The sequence below is a fragment of the Cyprinodon tularosa genome, unplaced genomic scaffold (assembly GCF_016077235.1).
Source record: "Cyprinodon tularosa strain WSP-4 unplaced genomic scaffold, ASM1607723v1 ctg59, whole genome shotgun sequence".
NCBI lineage: Eukaryota > Metazoa > Chordata > Actinopteri > Cyprinodontiformes > Cyprinodontidae > Cyprinodon > Cyprinodon tularosa.
The window spans coordinates 1,476,712-1,498,080 of NW_024039329.1; the positions used below are offsets into that span (position 1 = coordinate 1,476,712).

Below are 21,369 nucleotides of genomic sequence, written 5' to 3' on the forward strand. Positions count from 1 at the left end.
TGATTAATAAATCTGACAGACAAATAATGATAGTATTCCTGATAGCTTTGAGACCAAAAAGCTTAATGCATCTACTTACACATGAAGTTCATGAAAAAAAGAACTGATGAAGGATTTGTTCGACAGATTAAATGCTAACTTATTTTAGGACAGCTAAAAAAGCAGCGTGCTGTCAGAAAACAGAAAAAAATAAATATACATACTATATATATATATATAGTATATATACTATATATATATATATATATATATATATATATATATATATATATATATACACACATATATATATATATATATATATATATATATATATATATATATACACACATATATATATATATATATATATATATATATATATATATATATATATGTGTATGTATATATATATATATTCAAAGGCAACTTTACTCCTATATATCACTCTGGGGTCAAAGCTGACAATCTCTCAGCAATGAATATATATGATATATATAATAATAGATATTTTTAAGGTTATTAGAAATCATACAGTACAAGTTAGCAATCTCAGTGTTAATGCAGTGTTGAATTACACAACCATGGCTACGGGTCTATGATACATGCATTTCTCTGCAGTGAAACTCCACTTTTTTTTTCCAGCTGGAAAATTTTCACATACACACATATAAATCAAGTTTTTATCAACTTTCTGGTGCCTGTGTTACTTTACTGTATAGATTAGGAAACTGGTTTGGGCTCCTGTATTGTAACATTATATGATGACCTTCTTCCTCTGTGTCCCTGATGAAAGTGTAATGACCTTAATGGGTCCCCTTTATTCCATGAAAGAAACGTAATATTTAACTAAACATTACCTACAAGGACACTCAGAAATATTGTACTCTGTCCAGTATTTACTTCTTCATTTTGTTTTTAAGGTAATTTTTGTTGCTTGTATTCAACCTAGTGTTATTTACATATTTCAATAACTTGGAAAGACAAAGCCTCTGCTCATTGAAATATTCAATGTACAATAAAAAAAAAAAGCCAAAGTAAAACCATTTTAACTTTCTTTATAACATTCCAATGTACACCTTGTTTGAACCACATTATTAAGATTCCTGTAAGGTTTTACTTTAAACACTTCAATAGGCACAAAAAAGGAAAATGATCCCAAGAACACAAAAAGTGAGTCACAATTTGAGTCAAGTACTCAAACTTTTCACCACGCAGGTGCTCGTCTATGGGCTCTTCAAAAAATATTCTGTCATTTAATATTCCTTTAATCATCAGGGCAATTCAGTCCCAAATGTGTGTGTATGTATGTATATATATATATATATATATAGTTTATGACTGTGCGTGTCATTATTATTATACAAGTAGTTCATAGACATTACAAATGTATTTATTTGCAGAGTTTAGGCCTGAGTTCAGAAACCTTAGGGTGTTATATGAGATCAATAATAAAAGACATTTAATGTTATAGCTTAGATGTAATGGGGAAATTCTGCCTTTTGTTCATCAATCTATAAAAAGTAATTACTGGTAACAAAATGAAAAGTTACTGTAGGTAAAATAAAAAAAGTGCTAGGAATAAGTTTTAAAGTCATCTTCACAGATGACAAAACAAACAAAAAAAGAGTAGAGACCCATAAAGTGGATTGCCAGTTGGGATCTTTCCACAGCCAGTCATGACATAAGGATTTATGTCATATACTGATAATGATGCACAGAGTTGTATAAAGCGCAATGACAGCCAAGGTGTGTATCAGGGATTGTTCACAGTTTCTTGCTTCCCTTTTAATGGAGATACATATTTTATTTTCTATCTTTATTTTATTTTCAAAGCAATCAGGACTTCCTGAACACCTCACTAGAGCCACAAACAATCCATCTTAATGGGATGTTGAATTGATGCACCACTCTATATAAATTAAGACCAACCAAATATGAGTGCCTCTTTTGTACTTTTTTCGAGGAAGAAAATTCTGCTTCGAAAATAAGTTTTTTTTTTTTCTCACTTAGTCATTAAACTTTCAGGATAATTAATTTGGACTTTCATTAGCTGTAGTTCAAAAGTCACAAAGTTCAGAGAGATCAAGTTTTATTTCTTTAACTTATTTTCAAACCGTACAACCTACTTACAAAGAATAATTTATCTGTTTGAAATTTCATATGTTGTGTAGAATTTCATTGTTCACATGAGTCTTTGTCATAATTTATTCATATTTTGCAGAACCCTTTCTACATATCGGGCTGTAAAAATAATTAAATTCTACAATACTATGAGCAACAATAAGCGATGCTAATTGTAATCTAATAATATTAGGCTTTCCACGGAAAACCTAACTTTCTTTATTAGGAGTATCTAGGTGTTTTCTGTTGACACAGGACACACAATGCAAGAAACCCATTCTAAAACCCACTGGGCCAAAATGTTCTGCTGCACTTGTCCAGGTACCAGACAACTCAACAAAGCCCAATATAGTCTTTGTTTATGCTCTTGCTGACTAGAAGTGTTTGACTGGCAAGAGAACCGTCTACTTAAAATTAGTCTCTATTCACAGATTCAGTGAGTAAAAAATATGTACCGCATCCATCATAGAAAATAGTTTGAATTTTGCATTATCATAGATCTGTTTATACACAAAATCCTTAGAACAAAAAAGTACCAAACTATGATATTTACCTTGTTGCTGATATGGTTTTACTGGGAGCCTTTGTGAATATGTGAAGAAAAACATAATAGTAGGAGGATTTTTGATTCATTAGGTGCGTAGTCCTTGTGCAGACCATAGGAATGTTTTTTTTAGAACCATTTTCAGTACATAACCAAAAATATCATCTGCACCATATATTAATCTAAATAATTAGCTTATTTCAACAGAAATGAAACAAACATTTAGGCTGTAATTAGTTTATTTGTTAATTTATTCTTAATAAACCATTATATTATCAGGGCTGGGTGTAGATGGTGTTATTTATATGTTATTTATACTATGTTGTCTGACTTGTAAACAAACAAAGAAAATTGAAAATGGATGTAACATTTTGCTCTGACATTAAAAGCTTGAAAAGTGTGGATCCCAACTTTGCCAAGGTTGTTTAAGCTGATGCTGCAAGATTAGATACATGTTTTCCTTAAACTGTACATGCTTATATGCACTGTCAGTTAAACCGTACTGACAGGAAAAATTTGGTCCTCTCAGTACACTTATGTTAATGAAATCCAGGGTATCTGGTCGGTCGAATTAAAGTCATAATCTGATCTGAGAAATTATATCAAATCTTTCTTTTTTTCTCCCTATAGTTGGGTTAAATTGCGATTTCTACATAGACATGTGCCAAATTACCTGGGATGTCATCAACAGAAAATTGAATAATTGTTTTCCAAAATTGATAGAATTGTTCCTGTCCCTTTAATCACAAGCTGAAATATACCAGTTGTGTGCAAAAACAGGGGTGGATAATCAGCAGATAAGTATCAGTCTGTTGGACAGTACAAAGATTAAAAATGTGCCTCTGTTGAAGAGCCAAACCAATCTATATGTTAAAATTCAAATATGTCATTCTGTTTCTTCGCCAGCTTGGCCACCTCCTGTCTTATAGCCTGCACAAGTGCAGAGGTAGAGAGGCTGCTCAGAGGCATCCTATCCATGTCCTTCAGCACCTGGGGCAGACTTTGATCCGATGCTGTGCGGGGTGCAGAGGGCGGTTGCTCCAGTGTCTGGCTGTATTGCAACGGGAGCCTAGTGGGACTCCCCTGTGGGTAACGAGGGTTAGGAAAAGCTTCTGCATAGCCAGGCAAGGGTACCTAAAAAACCGAGTGCACAGGAAAGATAGGAAAATTGTAATGTTAGTACTCAAGTGTAACATGTAGTGAAAAATTGTGAACAGAAGTAAGATAAAAACAAAGCCTATAAAATTTTTTATAAATGACAAACATTAAGATTCCTTTTAAGAACTCATAGGTTTGTTAGAAATCATTATTACTGTCCACATAATGAGCCAGCAGCTAGAAGGCCAATGATAACTATGGAGGAGCTGCAAAGATACTTTATGCAGAAAAATCCATCTTAAATATGTTTTGTATAAACTCTATTATGATTTCCCTAATCAGGGAATCAGAATATAGTTAGATTCCCAATAAAAAAGATTTTAACTGAAATGCATATATGCACTGAAAAACCCAAAGCCCAGACCTAAATTCAGCTAAGAATCTGCAGCAATGATTAAAAAAACATATCCAGAGGCACGATTCTTCAACTTAACTGAGCATGAACTATTATTTAAAGAAGAATGCGCAAAAGCATCATTCTCTATATGTGCAAAACTTATACAGACAAACAATAACCCAGTTGCTATATTAAATCAGTGGGGGCCTGCCATCCTTAAAAGATACTCTTTACATCTTGATTGTGTTATGTTTTCACCAGGTTACTTGACACATAAGCAGGATACATTTGGTTTCTTACAGCATCTGTCCACTGTGGCTGTACATCCTCCGGTTCTGGTGGGTAGGACATCCAAGATGGACTGTGATAAGATGTGGGGGATGTAGGGACAAAATACTCTGAGTGCCCCGGCCTGGCAGAGGGGATAGCGTAGACAGCAGTTATAGGGTTTCCTGTTAAAATAAAGAAAGCAATGTGGGGTTTTATGTTTGTCAACTGACACATAATAACACTAAATAATAGCTAAACCCTCTTCTTATGTGCTTACCTGAGTAGTTTGGCACAGGCTGTTCTGCAGTAATAGATGGAAGTACTGCTCTTGTGGTTGGCGCATATGGGTTCTTTTCACATTGACTACGCATTTCAGCGACAGATGTTTCTGAGCTCCTTCCCTTAGGCCCCAAGTCCGAAGTGGAACTAAGTGGAATAGAGATTGGTAAGGCATAAACAACAAGCTGCTGCAGAACAACACCACTAGATGGCAAGCACAGTCCATGTGGAAAAATGAAAACCTCATTAAAAGTCTTGCCATTCCTCTATACACCAGTTCATTATTAAATTCATACAAGGCTTTCACACCTCCACCACAATGCATATCCTTGTAGTCACTTAATATAAATGTTAATGGGATTTTATAACGGCATTATACAAAAGTTTTGCAAACCAGAAAATAGCAATCTGTGTCCATCTGTGCCTTTCTTAATGTCATCCTTACAACCTACGTTTCATTATTTATGTATCTTACCTCAAATGTTATATTGAAAAACTCTCTTCAAGCACTTGTTTAATGAAGCAATGTTGTCTCTCCCTTCATATGATACCATATATTATCTGTGTGATTCAATACACCAGATTCTTTAAGTTTTGAAGAATCTCATTATTGTAAAGCTTTTCCAGATTACACTCTTTAACATTTTTCCTTTTCTCTGCATTTATCTTTGGTTTTACCGTCTTAAGGAGGTTCTAGGACGAGGTCCAGTGCGAGGTGGTAAAGGAGGTGGAGAACCCATGGCCATCTCAGGAAGCTGGGTGAAGCGAAAGGCCTTTAAATATAATAAAAGATTTTTCAATTCAAGAGTGTATTTTATTTTACTTGTTCATTTCAAAATACACAAAACTTTTCCAACGCACAGGTTTAGGCAGGCTACACTGATAAATATCTGTCCCATAAGATGGTACCCAGTGCAGGCCTTCCCGCCCAGAGCTCAGAGTGCCTGGAACACTGTTGACTACGTCTGCATTTGGAAGAGGAGGAGGCGCAGGACTGTACTGGTTAGCCGGGGACTGCTGGTGGTGGCCACGTCTTCCAGATGTGGACTGCCCCCCAGAAGCCAAGCTGAAAGCCTCCTCCAGCAGTAGGTGCATCTGCTGTCGCACTTCATAGATGGAGGGCTGTGAGCTCAGAGTGGATGTCTCTGAGTGGCCCTTGAGGCCCCGGCCATACATGTATCTTCGCGGCCCTAGAAGGTGATCAACGTTTGTCTCCTCAATTAGCTCCGGCTCAGTCTGCAACACACAAAAGACAACAGAGATGTTTTTTTTGGTAAACATATGACTCTTAATTAAATACGTAATTATATATACGTAATTATATATCATATAATAATACAATAATGTAACATATTTTTGTATATTTTATAGGGCTGCAACTAGTTTTAAAGCACTTTTGTATATCCACTCTCTCTCTTCCTATATATACAGGTCATTCTCAAAATATTAGCATATTGTGATAAAGTTCATTATTTTCCATAATGTAATGATAAAACTTGAAAATTTATATATTTTAGATTCACTGCACACTAAATAAATATTTCATGTCTTTTATTCCTATCTCACAAAATTAGCACATTTCATCCGACCAATAAAAGAAAAGTGATATTAATACAAAAAGTCAACCTTCAATTAATTATGTAAAGTTATGCACTCGATACTTGGTCAGGAATCCTTTAGCAGAAATGACTGCTTCAGTGCAGCGTGGCATGGAGGCAATCAGCCTGTAGCACAGCTGAGGTGTTATGTAGGCCCAGGAGGCTTCAATAGCGGCCTTTAGCTCATCCAGAGTGTTGGGTCTTGCGTCTCTCAACTTTCTCTTCAAAATATCCCACAGATTCTCTAAGGGGTTCAGGTCAGGTTGGATTGGCAGGCCAATTGAGCACAGTGATACCATGTTCAGTAAACCATTTACCTGTGTTTTTGTCACTGTAAGCAGGTGCCAGATCATTCTGAAAAAAATGAAATCTTCATCTCCATAAAGCTCCAAAATCTCCTGATAGCTAGCTTTATTGACCCTGCCCTTGATCAGTACCACCTGACAGTGGGTACTTCACACTGGACTTCTGGCATTCTCCCCAGTCTTCCTCCAGTCTCTGGCATCTTTATTTCCAAATGACATGCAAAATTTGCTTTCATCCGAAAAAAGTACTTTGGACCACTGAGCAACAGTCTAGTGCTGCTTCTTTGTAACCCAGGTCAGGCGCCTCTGCCGCTGTTTCTGGTTCAAAAGTGGCTTGACCTGGGGAAGGCGACACCTGTAGCCCATTTTCTTCACACGCCTGTGCACGGTGGCTCTGGATGTTTTTAATCAAGACTCAGTCCACTGCTTCCGCAGGTCCCCCAAGGTCTGAAATCGGCCCTTCTCCACAATCTTCCTCAGGGTCCGGTCACCTCTTATTATTGTTGTGCAGCGTTTTCTGCCACACTTTTTCCTTCCCACAGACTTCCCACTGAGGTGTCTTGATAGCACTCTGGGAACAGCCTATTCATTCAGAAATATCTTTCTGTTTCATACTCTCTTGCTTGAATGTGTCAATGATGGCCTTCTAGACAGCAGTCAGGTCGGCAGTCTTACCCATGATTGGGATTTTGAGAACCAGGTTGGTGAGATAGGAATATTTGGTTTTCATGAGCTGTATGCCAAAATCATCATTATTAAGACAACAAAAGACCTGAAGTATTTCAGTTAGTGTGCAATGAATCTAAAATATATGAATGTTCAAGTTCTATCATTACATTATGAAAAATAATTAACTTTATCACAATATATATATATATATATATATATATATATATATATATATATATATATATATATATATATATATATATATATATATATATATATATATATATATATATATATATATATATATATATATATATATATATATATATATATATATATATTCATGTATGACAATAGATCCTTATGTTGAAAAGTCCTGAGGATGATGCAGCCACTGTTGTGTTTGACTGTGGGTATTGTATTCTTTAGGCGTTGTTAGAAATTGTTTTTGTGTTAAACATACTGTATCTTTTCGTATTTTGTTTGCAAAACCTTGAGTCTGTTTTTTTGACAAGATTTTAGGTTTTATTAGCTAAGACTAGATGCTTTTAGATACCATATTGTGTTGAATGGTACTGTTCTATATTATGTTTCAGAGAATGATAGAGGTCTTCAACAGGGGGTCTGCGACCCCTAGGGGGTCCACGGAGGTACTGCATGGGGGTCGCGAAAGTTTTGGTTGATTAGGGTTTTTGTTTATATTCCCCGCTGCAATTTTTCACTTCACAGATTCAACACACTGTAGTAAACAGATAAATGGAGGCAGAAGATGTCTTTCAGTCATCAATGCACACATTCAGCGACACACAGGAGCTCATTCAAGCTGGGCACCATTTCGTTTCATTCACAACACCTGTCCCATCAACGAGGAATCAGAATCAGAAATACTTTAATAATCCCAGGGTGAAATTACTTTCGTTACATAACTCCATATGTAGTAGAGTGACTATAGTAGCAGTTTGATATAACACTATTTCATAAAATATATATAAAATTAGGGGGTCCCCGCTCCATCTTGCAATCAGTTTGGGGGTCCTTGGCCTGGAGACGTTAAAGACCCCTTGTCTAGACTGTTCAGATAACAAAATAAAGGATGTAAAACCCCAACAGCTTCTGAGGAGCCTCTGTAAGCAGTTCCTGTATTTTCCTTTCATACATACAACGACCCCCATTCCAAATGGGTGGAACCTTTCGTCTGTTCCAATTTCCATGTTTTCAAAACAAAAACAAGGCTTTCTTGGGCTACTGTATAAAACCCCAAACTCAACGCTTTTCCTGACATTTTAAACTGAAAAAGCTTCCTGGATGGGAAGCAAAACGTCTTCAAACTCGAAAACAAAGTCCAGTGGATTGTTTTTAATTTTCTTTTTTTGGAATGACTATGACCTGGATGACTGAGAACCTTCACACGCAGTTGGGGATTATAATTATTTTCCTGACTGATGCCATTTTTAAATGTATTCATTTTTATTCCTTTGAAACCATATTTCTGCTTGAACTGATTTTCTATAACTGATGACAGATGCCAACTCAAGAAAACTCAATGTTTGAAATTAGCCCAGAAAAGTACTAGTTAAAGGGTATGCACACATGAGATTTTTTTTGATGTCCACATAAAGTGAACACACTAAACGCCATGTGAAAAGGGTTTATTTTTCCATTTTGTTGCATCAACATAACAAAAACCTGGCATCTAAACAGGGTTGCATAGCAGTGTTTGTTTTCTTAACCAATTTAGTGTATATCTGGTCATACTTTTTGTCATACTAGGTCCATCTATAGTATACCAATACAGTGAGAAATTTTATAGAATTTGAGGCTGTCCTACTTCCTGTGCAAAAAAAGAGAGCAGCCACAGTAGAGCCAGCCCAGAGCACCGAATAAATCAGACCTCCTGGAGAAGCAGAAAAAAAGAGCCTTGAATCTGCAGCCAGAGCAGTCCCTGTGTATTCACAAAGGCCAGGATTTAGAAAAACTCATTGCAAACCAACACATGATAATGGAAGGGTATGAAATATATTATTTTCTAAAGGATGAGTCAAAATTCCTCTATAATTTAATCCTTTTGACTGTGAGTTATTTTGTTGATGCTCAGACCGTAATAGACATTAAATGCCGTTCATGTCTAAAACTAAAAATGGCAACAGCAGTTTTCATATATGCTCCATTCAATTTAGACAGTTTAGAATGTAGAGGCCAAGGGTCAACTCTACCTATATTCAGGGAAATATTTCCAACTCTCCATTTGAGCCTAAACATATTCAGATTCAAAAACCACAAAAGCTGTACACAGAACCATGATGGAAAAATATCAGAATAGAGAGAGAAGCCGTTCAGCTGCAGATGCATTGTATATCAAACAGCAGAGCTTTTTAAATCTTTACTTTTTATCATACATAATTAATTTCTCTGCTCACAGTTTGCTGAGCACTTCTAGTGACACCAGAAGAGAACAGGTGATGTATAGTTCAGCTTGTATACTGAGTCTCACAGGATTTCATAGTGTTCATACTTTCAATATCTGGTTTTCTACTAGACTATTCATTGTATAACTATGGAACGTATTTTTCAGTGTTGCTTGATTAATTGATTGGGACATTTTGATCACAATACTTAGGAAAAAACATTAAGCCCATCTTAAAAAAACATATTGGTATATTTCCAGGTCAATATTTAATCAATCCAAATTCCCCATGTCAGCTATATGTGTGCAACATCACCATTACATTTTTCTGTGTGTACATTTACTGGATGTGACAAAATGCACATGTAAAAGCACACCTTTTTAATTTAAAAATCAGAGTATTGTTTTGTAGCTGGTTTTGAGGAGTTTGAGGCATCTCACAATGCCTGCAGTGCTCCCACAGTGCTAACTTAATAATGGCTCTTAAAAATAGTGATGTCTTTCAGCTACTAACTAGCTTATTTTCTTGGGCTCAAACAGCTGGTACGTGCTGACATGTGCCTTACATCATAGCCACTGTTGCGGATGCCTCTTCTGGGTCTATCTCTCATTACAAGGAGGTCCATCTCTGTTCCTCCAGGACTTGGGCTGCTTAGACTTTGTCTGCTGCGATAGGCCATCTGTCCGACCTGAGAATGCCTGCCAATTAGAGTAAATGCAGTGAATGCAACACAATTCAAGCCTAAAGCAAAAAACAATTCTTTATTTAAAGCATTCTGGTTGTCAGGTCAATGTTACATGTGCCTGTGGCTAAATAGGTAAAAAGAGAACCATGTAAAGTACATTACTTTTTTTTCTGCTTCAGGCATAATGTACAAGGTAAGGAAAGTAATTGGAATCGATTTGAAAAGGCCACTAGAAGGGGTTCAGACAAAAAAGGATAATATTTCAAGTGAAACAATATGTTTCTAGTTGCATTATTCTTTTAGTTTAGCTATTATATTAACTGAAAAAAATATTTATTTGTTAAGTTGGAGTGTTGTTAAAATGCAAATCCAATCTTCTCTGGGTCAACAAATAGCTTCAGCTTTAATTTAAAATCCACTTGCATCTAACGACCCAGCTTAACTTTTTTTTTAACCTGATCCTAATCAGGGTTCAGCTTTTAAATATTTTTATCATATAAGTTATTTTCGTCTAGACATACAAATGGCTTAGTGCATGCTGAAGGTTTCAGTTTTTGCTTAGCAATCATCAGCAAAAAAACAGACATCAATCCGATGAAGCTGAACAACAGTGTCATGGAAAATATTCACTCTGAGTGTATTTTGTTTAGATTTTCTGTTAAAGACCAACACAAAGGAGTGCACAGTTGGAAAGCGGTAGTAATATGCACATGGTTTTCAATATTTACAAATAGAGATCTAAAATGTTTGGTGTACATCTGCTTTCATCCCTCTAAGTCAATAGTGTTAATACTTCAATAACCTTGACTGAATGAACCAAAGCATGGCCCCAGTATGTCATAGTTCCATTTCGGAAACCCATTGGAGATCTGGCAAGGGTGGTAATCCCCTTATGCAGATGAAAAAAAGAACGGTCCACACAAATAAAAGCTTGTTTGGCAGATTCTAATACAGTCATCTTTAGTATAAGAAGTTTAATAAACTTAGATGAATTTGTATTTAAAACTACTATTTTTTCTTAAAATGATTGCATTGTTTCTTGAATTGAGGAAGTAAGTGAGGCTTTGCCAATGGAACAAGAAAATTTACATTTAAAATGCGAAAAAAATAATTGCATTGTCTTATTTTAAGTGCATATCATCTAATTATCTTATTTTAAAAGTAAAAAAATCCTCACTCCATTGGCAAATCATCTTATACACCTACTCAAATCAATAATTAATACACTTAATTTAAGACATTTTTACCGATTTCTATATCATTTTTGCAGTGATCCCTGACATCTATACAAAAGGAATTCTCTCGATATTTGTTTATTTCTAGAGTGCATGGATTCTAGTGTTCACAAGCACACTAGAATCCAAAATGAACTGTTTCTGCTTGAACTGACTGACCTTAAATGGATTGGGTAATCATATTGCAGTAAGGCAATACATGGATTGTAAGCGTGATGAAAGTAAGAGCTGCCCAGCCCACTTCTGAAACAAAATAAACATGGCAGCGTGGGAGGGTGTAGTCGTAACTGCTACTATCAAATCTGTTGTGACAAAATCATCTTTGAGATAGGAACAGCAAAAACTTTACAAGCATAATTTGTTTTGTTTTCCTATGGCGTATAATTAAATGTTCATTTGTACAGGGTTACAATACAACACTCATGTATTCCAGACACCTGTTTACATTTGTGAAGAAGTTTTCTTGTAGATTATTAAACTTAAAGTCTTTCTTAAACTTTCTTGAGCCTTAATATCTGTTAACACAATTAAAATAACTCAGCCCTTACCTTCCATGAGCCTTAACAAATGTGGACCCTTGCTCATCGTCTGGCTCCAGGGGTCTGCCATCTTCACCAGATTCTTTTTCATAGTCGTACCACTTTTTCTGCACCAAGGCTCGACCTCTGCTACTGCTACCATTAGTAGATGGGAAATCATAATAACCTTTCTTCTTAGCTTTTAGCCTCAGCTTGTTTCTGTAGTGCTCGATGTCCGATTTCTGCTTCAGTGCCAAGTTAACCTAAAGAGTGAAGATATCAATGAATGCAACTAAAGACAAGATGATAAAAACAGAATACTCATAATGCTCATTTTGCTTTCTCAGATTTTATGTAAATATGATTAAACTAAATCATTAAAGTACATATTCTTTGTTTTCTTGTTAAACAAAGATTCATGGGTTAATATGTTTTCAGACAGACAATAAAGTATCTACCTTTTTTTTCCGACATGTACAATAATAACTATATAGCTATAAAAATACAAACTCAACATAAAAGGCCTGATCTTCAGAAGGTTTGAGTATCCTAAAGCATGTCTAGATGTGTTTGTAAGCGCAGAGCGGATCTTTAAAGAAGGCGCAAAATGATTTGCATCTGCAATCCAGCTGACAGAGTGTGCAAAGTGTTTTTTCCCCTGTGTACCTTCATTCATATGCCAAACATATTATAATAAACGAACTGCAAATTAATGGATGGAGGAACTGGAAATGTAAACATTTACCACGTATAAAGCGGTTTTCTAAATCTTTAACTCAACTGTGGCTGTATTTTTTGCATCTTTTTTAAAGTGAGGTGCAAACTGACATGCAAAACCTTTTTACGGTAATTTGGCCTTAAAGGAGGCATTGGTACAAGTCCAGAGGATGGAGATAGATTCTTTTAGCCTCGTGAGACCATCCTGATCTCGCGAGCTTTCAAGATTTCACTCGCTAATCAGTCTGGAGACTCTCCGTAGAAGAAAATTTGGAGCCGTTCACCAAACGAATGTCCAATCAGCGTTGGCTTTGAGGCGGGTTGAGGTGTGACGCAACGAGAAGAGCGACAGTTCAGTCTAAAGAACATGGCGGCTTCAGCTGATGAAACTAGCGTTAGCGTGGCTATCGAGCAAGTTTTATCGGAATTACAGAGTATTTCTTCACTGGAAGAAGAGCAAAAGACTGCTCTGGAGGCTTTTCTCAGAGGAAAAGATGGTTTCGGCAAGAGTAGCCTGGCTGTTAGTACGTCATATGCTTTGTTGATCTGATTGGTTTATTTGGCCCATCTATCACCAACATAGGCCAATCAGCTAACCAGTATTTTCGCCCCTTCCCAAAATTACTTCAACCGAAGGTTTCCAGATGGATATACGGAGCAAATCCATCTGGCGGAGACAGGTTAAGATTCTTTATGCATGTAAATATAATAAAGAAATATTAATAAAGAAAAACAACCTACACGGGCCAGCACAAATTCATACAGCGGGATGTCAAATAATCTTCACACAATTAAACTAAAATGAAAAAAGTGACTGAACTAATGTACAGTAGCATGTTTATAAAAAACAATGGAATATCAAAAGAGCTTGTAAAGATAGATGGGGTGAAATTACACATCTCTTATTCTCTTACTTGCCCAACAGTGACTTATTTCTCCCTCAATGGTCTTTAGTGGTTTCTGCTCAAAGTTATGTTGTATTAAAATATTATGGGTCTCCCTCATTCTGCAGTAGATGGTGAAAATCCAGATCTTCATAGTCGAATCTGCTGTATATCTGACTCCTCTGTTCGGGAGGAATGGCATTTTCTATTTTTTATTTCTAACTTAAACTTTTGTTATTTTCATTGCTTTATTTTTTACGACCTATGTAAGGTGCACTGTAAATATTAGTATTATCATTGTTATGTTTTTAATAATTATTATTATCAACGCCATTATTAAACCTTATCTTTTCTTTTGCAGCCATTTTCAAACTGCCTGTGGAACATGCAAACCCCTCATTATGATGAACCTAACAGGTCTCCATGCCTTACCATTGGAGCAGTAGTCTTTGTACCCACAACACCCCTACTTATTGCATACAAAAAAAAAGTTACACACAATTTAGCACCCCTATCTGGAACTTTTGAACATAAGGCCCAAAGTGTTCCAATGAAAGAAAATCACAAAGTCCTTCTTCCAGAATCGCAAAAAACAAGCAAACAAACCAACAAAAAAATCAAAGTGATAGTAATGAAATATCAAAGGCTCTGACAATTCTGTCCTTTACTTTGGGTTCAAAATGCATACATGGGTGTCAGCATAAACGGACGTATACATCTCTGCATATAACGGTGGTGAATTGTCACTAAAATATTTTTAGTGTTAAAGAACATATTAATCATATTTAAATGTGTTTAGGAAGATAAATTATCATCTACAAGTAGTAGTTAAATAAAGAAAAAAACTAACCAATGGCATTGTAAACCTACCCAGATTGAAAAACTCATTATTTACCTTCTCATCTTTTTCAATCATTTTAGATGGTGGCATTAAGTGTTGCTGTGTGCGATGTTTTAGCCTACTTGATGCTGGCTTAGTGGTTTCTTGCCTCTATAAGTGTGACAGTAATCAGACCTGGTTGAGACTGTTTATGTTGAAATATAGACTTTGGAAATAACATTCAATTTAAGCAATTAGTTTTCACAAAGGGCCATATAAGTGATTAATTATGATTAATTATTCTTTGCTATTGATAAATGAAATAAAAATGAACTGAAAATGCTTTTTGTTTTGAATTTAGTTATACTTTTCTCAAACTAACACTGTTGATGACTGAAACTTTTAAAATGTGATGTTAAAATAAATCTTTAGATTGGCTAAAAGGGTTTTAAAGCATTGTACCTGCAAATATTAATCATGCCCATTGGACATTAACTTCTGTTTAAATGCGTGAGGTTACCTCACCTCTCCATTGACAATGACTGAGTCCTGGCTGCGATCGGATAATGCAGGGTGGGAGCAGTTTGTCTGTGCTGTAAGTGGCTTTATGGAAATGAGCTGCAGGGAACCAGAAGATGTGTCGTATTGGTCTGAAGAACAGAGAAGAAGTTCACGATCAAAGAGACAAAAAAAATACCAATAATCATTAGGGTATCAATCAAAGCAGGATTCCTACAGAAACCCTGTCAGCCACTGGTTTCTGGATTGTGTTACATAAAAGTATTCTGTCTCAGTAAATGAAGCTGTTGACAGAGACAATAGATCACAAGGACAGCCTTGGCTTCCAGTGTTGTGGCAATGCATCTGTTTGATAAATGAAAGAAACTGACACAGCACTTTTATTCTTTATCCAACATCAGACGAAATAAGATTCAGTTCCAGTTTTACTTAACTCAGCTGATAAATTATTCAGATCTAGCCATAAGAAAGACAGAATCTAACAGTTTGGATCAAATCTACAAGTAGAATAAAGGGAACAGGATATGACTTGCGCCCAACACATTAACAGCATTTAGCCTCAGAAGAGGGGACATAAAATGCCATTATTAAAAATACCACTGAATTTAGTGGAACACATGTTGTGAGGCTTAACGAGGTCTTTCTGAACTTTTGATGTTGAGTCTAAGAACATGTGTACAGTATGTGTGTGTGTATATGCTGACGGTGGTTTGTCAAAGTACCCAGCAGCTTAATACACCGTATCGTCTCAGCAAAGTGTCTGTCTTATGCATATTCATGTACCACCTGGGAGGCTACCTTTATGACTACGGAAAAACTGCAGTGCAGGAACGTTCTTTTTAAATGACCCATTGTGTGGTGGAAAACCTTAAACAATGCAAATCCCTTTGTACAAAAAGGGATATATATGTATGAGTGTGTATATGTGTGCATTTAATGGTAGAAAGAACCATTTGTATTTTCATCTATCTGTGACTCTCACCGTCCCTCCTGTGGGTCTCCTCCTTTGTCAGTTTTTGCTGCGCTTTGACTTTGGGCACCGTCAGGCCCCTCTTAGAATGCACCCTCTCTGATTCGTCGCTGATGACGGAACCATCTTCACTTGGCAACTTACTGCAAGTAACCATAGCAACAGGAAAGGCGGTGAGCTCTCAGGAAGCTGGGCTGGTAGCCAGGTTATGTCATCCCTTCCCTTTTATAACCTCACCTTTTCCCTCTACTCCTCAAAAGCTTGTATCCATAAATTAATTTTTGTTGAAACAAACAAAATTGATGACAAAATTATTTTCCTTACCGCTAATGATATCACTTAGACAGTGAAGTTGTGTAACTGTGTTATACAACTTGCATGTTGTTTTTGATATCGCATGGTTGAAATGATATGTAATGTTACAAATTTCAAAATGCTTTGTCATATTTTTTTTATAAATGAAAAATATAACAGCTGTGGTGTGCTATTAGGAAATACAAAAACAGAGCATTCATGTGTAAGCAGCATTGTTTTATTTTTTAGCCTAAGGAAATTAAAACAAATTGTGAATCTTTTGATGCAAAATGACGCAAAATTGCACAAGTTCTACATTTTTTCAAACTACAGGTATTCACATGTCGTAAAGTTAAACATGCTTTAAGTGTTTTTTCAACAACATGCATTTGTGTCCTAAGTAAGCCATAAGTCTTCACAAATTCTCAATTGGAATAAGCTTTATTGGCAAAGTTTGTTTAGAAAAGCAAGGAGGTTCACTACTGTTTCCAGCGCACACATCATATCAACATTAGTTGAACATTATACCTTTATTGGAAATATGAAAAAAAAAAAAGGAAATATGAAAAAAAGGAAACAGTTGTGGTATGTATGTGTGTGTGCATAAACCGCATGTTTCATCATATAAGACAGTTTTTAATATTTAATTTAATTAGTTTTTAATATCATATAAGACAGACAGTTTTTAATATTGGTGAGGGGTGTCATTTTATATATATATACTGTATATATATATATATATATATATATATATATATATATATATATATATATATATATATATATATATATATATATACTGTATATATATATATATATATATATATATATATATATATATATATATATACAGTATATATATATACTGTATATATATATATATACTATAAATATATATATATATATATATATATATATATATATATATATATATATATATATATCATATCTCAGAAGATGAGTACAAGGAAATTTTAAATACATACATGGAATTTAGTAAATAAATAAACAGTTAAAGAAAGGAATGAATAATATTCACAGTCTAATCCCAGCTGTTGCTGCATTACAGCAGGGATCCTTGTGATGTCGCCAACTGACAAACAAAACTTTCCACTTAACAAATCAATGTAAGTTAATGACCAAGTTGCTGGCTGGATTTCATTCTTCAAACTTGGATCTGTTTTCTGTGCAATCATTGAACACAGTATGCAGCGACAAATACAATCTGTGTTTGATCTTTCTTTCAATGCATCTGCAGGAAAGCACTGGACCAAATACCAAACAGAGCCAGGATTTCAAATCAAGCTAAAAGCTCAGCTGAACCGAAGCTCTGTGCTTGTTTCGTTTGTTGTTTTTCATTAGATAATACCTTACTAGAATTTGTTTTTATGTAAATAGTAAAAATTTAAGTTACTAACTGGGTTTTGGGAAACTTAAAATGAGTTAACCTGCTATAAACGTTATCGTTAGCCAGCAGTGACCCAGATGTGTTCCCACACATCCCTCTGTCTATCTGTCAGCAGTGCACCACTGAAGTATCTTTTTAAGTTTCCCTCCATCAATTAAATAGTTCTTGACTAATTTTTGACCATTCACAAGACTGATCAAAACAGAATTATAAAGGGTGCTGCTCATAACATCATGGACATATTTTTCTAAACCTGCCACTGGAAGTTTATGGAGGCTTTGTGGACCTCTTTGCTTGAAAGTACAAACTTAGCAATGTCCAAAGACAGTGCTGCTGAGGCAGCTGAGTACAGGATGACTAACTATGTATGGAGCTTGTGTCTGAGTGAGTTGTATATATATTGAATACTGGTCTTTGATGATGAAAGCCTGTACCAGCATCTACTGTTGCAAAAACTCAACTGAGCTGTTTTACCACTTAGGGAATCACTAATATTCAATGTGAAAAAAAAAAGAAAAAACACAAATACACATTAAAGTAGCACCAATATGCCCAGTTCTTACTGTTCATTTGCAAAAAAAAAGGTCAATGTTAGCTTAGTTACTCTTAAACTGTGATATCAAACAATCTTACTGTCAAAGTTTTTCAGACTTTTTTTTGTTTGTTTTCCCTTTCTACTTTTAACGTAAATATTTCATTAGTATTTTGTCACTCTTTTCGTCACATTTTAAATAGCAGTTAAAGTTGAATTGTACTAGCCTAGGTAAAGAGTTGCTGAATAAAAACTGATTAACTTGCTTCTGTGGAAAAAGTTGTATATTTTTATTTTAATATTTGTATATTTATATTGTTGTGATATACTGTTTGAAGATTTTGCTGTTTGAGATCACTTGTGCTTGAATCACTCCATCTATTTTGCTAATACTATGAACAGGGTAATACTTGACAAACCAAAGGTTATTTGCTTAAATATTAAGTAGCATAAATGCTTTTGATTGCCCAACACTTTTAATGTTTTATGAACATTAAAGCAGCTGCTGATCAAGTAGCAGCCGGTCATCCCCTTGGCTCTACACTTGGTAAGCTGCAGAGTATATTGATTGTTTGAATCATTAACAGGATTCATTATTATATATCTGACACTAAATTCTGGCCTCTACATCCAATGATATAAGGTTTAGAAGTCTAAACTATTTTAAAGCAATGTGCATTATAATTGTATCATATTACATTAAATACATGTTTGTTTTCAAGGGATTCTTTGCTATGGAAAATGAGACAAAACTTTAAAGGTAAAAAACCTTACCATACTGTAGCAAAACCTTGAGCTCTAACAATGACTGCTTCAGCAATACTTTCAATATAATAACTGCTCGGAAATAATCCAAAAACAAAAAGCTAAATTGCTTTTTTTTCTACCATATTGGTAATTTCTTCACCTTTTCTTGTATGTTGATAAAAACAAATTTGTAGATACAAAATTCAACATTACAGCTTGGGCACAGTTTTGAAAAAACAAAGAAACAGAAAAAAATAACACCTAATAAGGTTACCAACATAAACAAAATGAAAATCGGGAGTATCTTACCTTTTATGTTTTTCAGCTGTGAGATTTTTCTTGTTGGCCGTCCCGTCTTGATGCAGCGCCTTTTCTAGTGACAGCGATGTGTCCCGAATTTGAAGGGACATCACTAAAGTATCCTGACTGACAGGCAGTGTCTCCTCATCTCCTCCCTGCTGGCCCAGGTGCTGCTTGGCATAGTCGAATCCCTGGACTGGCTGATGTAAAGAAAGAATGGAGAATGAAAGATGAGTGTTCATGAGTTTTCCTGTTACTCTAAAAATGTATTTGACTACAAAAGATTAAAAGAAAAATTAGTCCAGCTTCTCCAGCAGTACATGCATAGATAAGCATCTAAGCATAGCTGCAAACAGCACTTTTAAAAGTTTTAAAAAAGGAAAACTCTGATGCATTTAAGTTAATGCAGAGCAATTGTTCTGTGGCTCCTCATTTTCTTTCTGTTTCTGGTTAAACGGATAAATAGAGGTAAAACTCCAAAAAGCAGTTGTCAAGTAAAAGGCTGTTTCTGTGATTAGGTTAAGCAAGATACAAGATAATCAACAATCAAGTGTGCCTGAATAGACAACTACTAAGACCAATTTAGACTGAAAATTTCACAACTACTGGGTTACAGATTCATAAATTATCTGACACACATTCTGGCCTGATAGCAGCTGGAGCAAACTGAAAAATCTATGTGTTCTACTACCCTGAAGGGTGATCTTTTTTAGCATCCACACACACTCACACCCACACTCAGGGTTTTATTCAAAGTGCTGCTCTAGCTAGTCTAGCAGGAAAATGCACTAACAAGTAGGATGAAAGGGTTGGAGAGGACATAGTGTGAGGTTCTTGTTTAACATTTTAGGAGTCACCATCTCTCTGCATTTAAGAATTTATCTTTGCTTTTTCTTTACTTATCGACAAATATTGGTAGAACATAAAGAAGAATGTGTGGTCTGTAAGGAGGTTTAATGTTTTTAATATTCAATAAAAATAATTTTAACAGCTCCCTTTTTTTTTTTTTTTACAAATTGAGATAGCAGGATCTTTATATGTGTGAGGTAACTGCTCTGTGGGCAGAACCTGAATGCTTCATTAGTTTCTACTTTTTTGCACTCTGTCTTATAAATTAATCTATAGCTCAAGTGATGAGGGGTGTATAATGGTGTATAATGGTTATGTATTATCCAGGTGCAGAATTTTATATATTGTTAAAACATTTTACAGTACAGTATTCTATTGTTTATCTTTTAACTCTTCACTATTATGTTATTCTCATACATTTTTCTAAGGTCCACATTGTGCGACAATTTTCCTATAATCTTTTTGCTACTGTAAACACCAGAATTTCCCCATTGTGGGATAATAATGGTATTTGTTCTATTCTATTCTATTCTATTCTATTCTATTCTATTCTATTCTATTCTATTCTATTCTAATAATGCTATATTATAACCTCTTTGTAAAAGGCATAATTTAAAATCCTGCTATTCAGAGAGCTATAACTAGAGGAACAGACTAGTTAGTTTTGTTAAAAAATGTAGTGTTCTCTGCTCAAAATCGCATTCAAATCCAATGGCTGGAAGAACATTGGAAATCAAGACAGATTACAAAAGAGAAGACATATAAAGAACTGGATACCTGGTGATAATAGCTCACATCCCTCCGATATGCCATCTGAAAACATAGAGGAATACTTTTAAAAAGTGCAAATGAGGTTAGTTTGTCCTTTAGATAATCTAAGATTCTTTCCCAAACAGCACAGAAAATAGCAGAGTTTAGATAATGTGCAACAAAAAAACTCATTCAGTGCTGTAATGAAGGATTTCTGCATTATAGACTGTATTTTAAGCATGTTTAAAAAATATTTGTTCTTGAGATTGAGAGCTAGTTAAGAATCATAATGAAAGAAGAAAATAAGGACAAGGCTGCTGACAATTCAATCCAGTGTTGAAGTTACATTTGAAGCAGCACACCAGCTTGGATAAAGATGTACCGACGGCAGAGATTATGTTATGTTTCTTATCTACAAAGAAGAGTCTGAGGTCTTTGTCATGATCTTGGCACTGATGACTGGCTTAATGGTT

The 21,369-nt window shown here is 35.1% G+C and overlaps 1 protein-coding gene across 1 annotated transcript in view; it reads right to left on the reverse strand.

The window, feature by feature from the left end:
* Nucleotides 1-360: 360 nt before the first annotated feature.
* kiaa1549lb (KIAA1549-like b) overlaps nt 361-21,369 on the reverse strand; it is a 92,347-nt gene continuing 71,338 nt past the window's right edge. The window contains exons 12-22 of the mRNA XM_038306760.1: nt 20,924-20,959; nt 19,307-19,497; nt 16,029-16,159; nt 15,053-15,177; nt 12,137-12,369; nt 10,234-10,366; nt 5,553-5,927; nt 5,370-5,464; nt 4,690-4,838; nt 4,443-4,594; nt 361-3,781 (exon numbers count right to left, since the gene is read on the reverse strand). Coding sequence (XP_038162688.1) covers nt 3,518-3,781; nt 4,443-4,594; nt 4,690-4,838; nt 5,370-5,464; nt 5,553-5,927; nt 10,234-10,366; nt 12,137-12,369; nt 15,053-15,177; nt 16,029-16,159; nt 19,307-19,497; nt 20,924-20,959 — 1,884 coding nt within the window. The 3' untranslated portion in view covers nt 361-3,517. The remainder of the gene's footprint in view (nt 3,782-4,442; nt 4,595-4,689; nt 4,839-5,369; nt 5,465-5,552; nt 5,928-10,233; nt 10,367-12,136; nt 12,370-15,052; nt 15,178-16,028; nt 16,160-19,306; nt 19,498-20,923; nt 20,960-21,369) is intronic.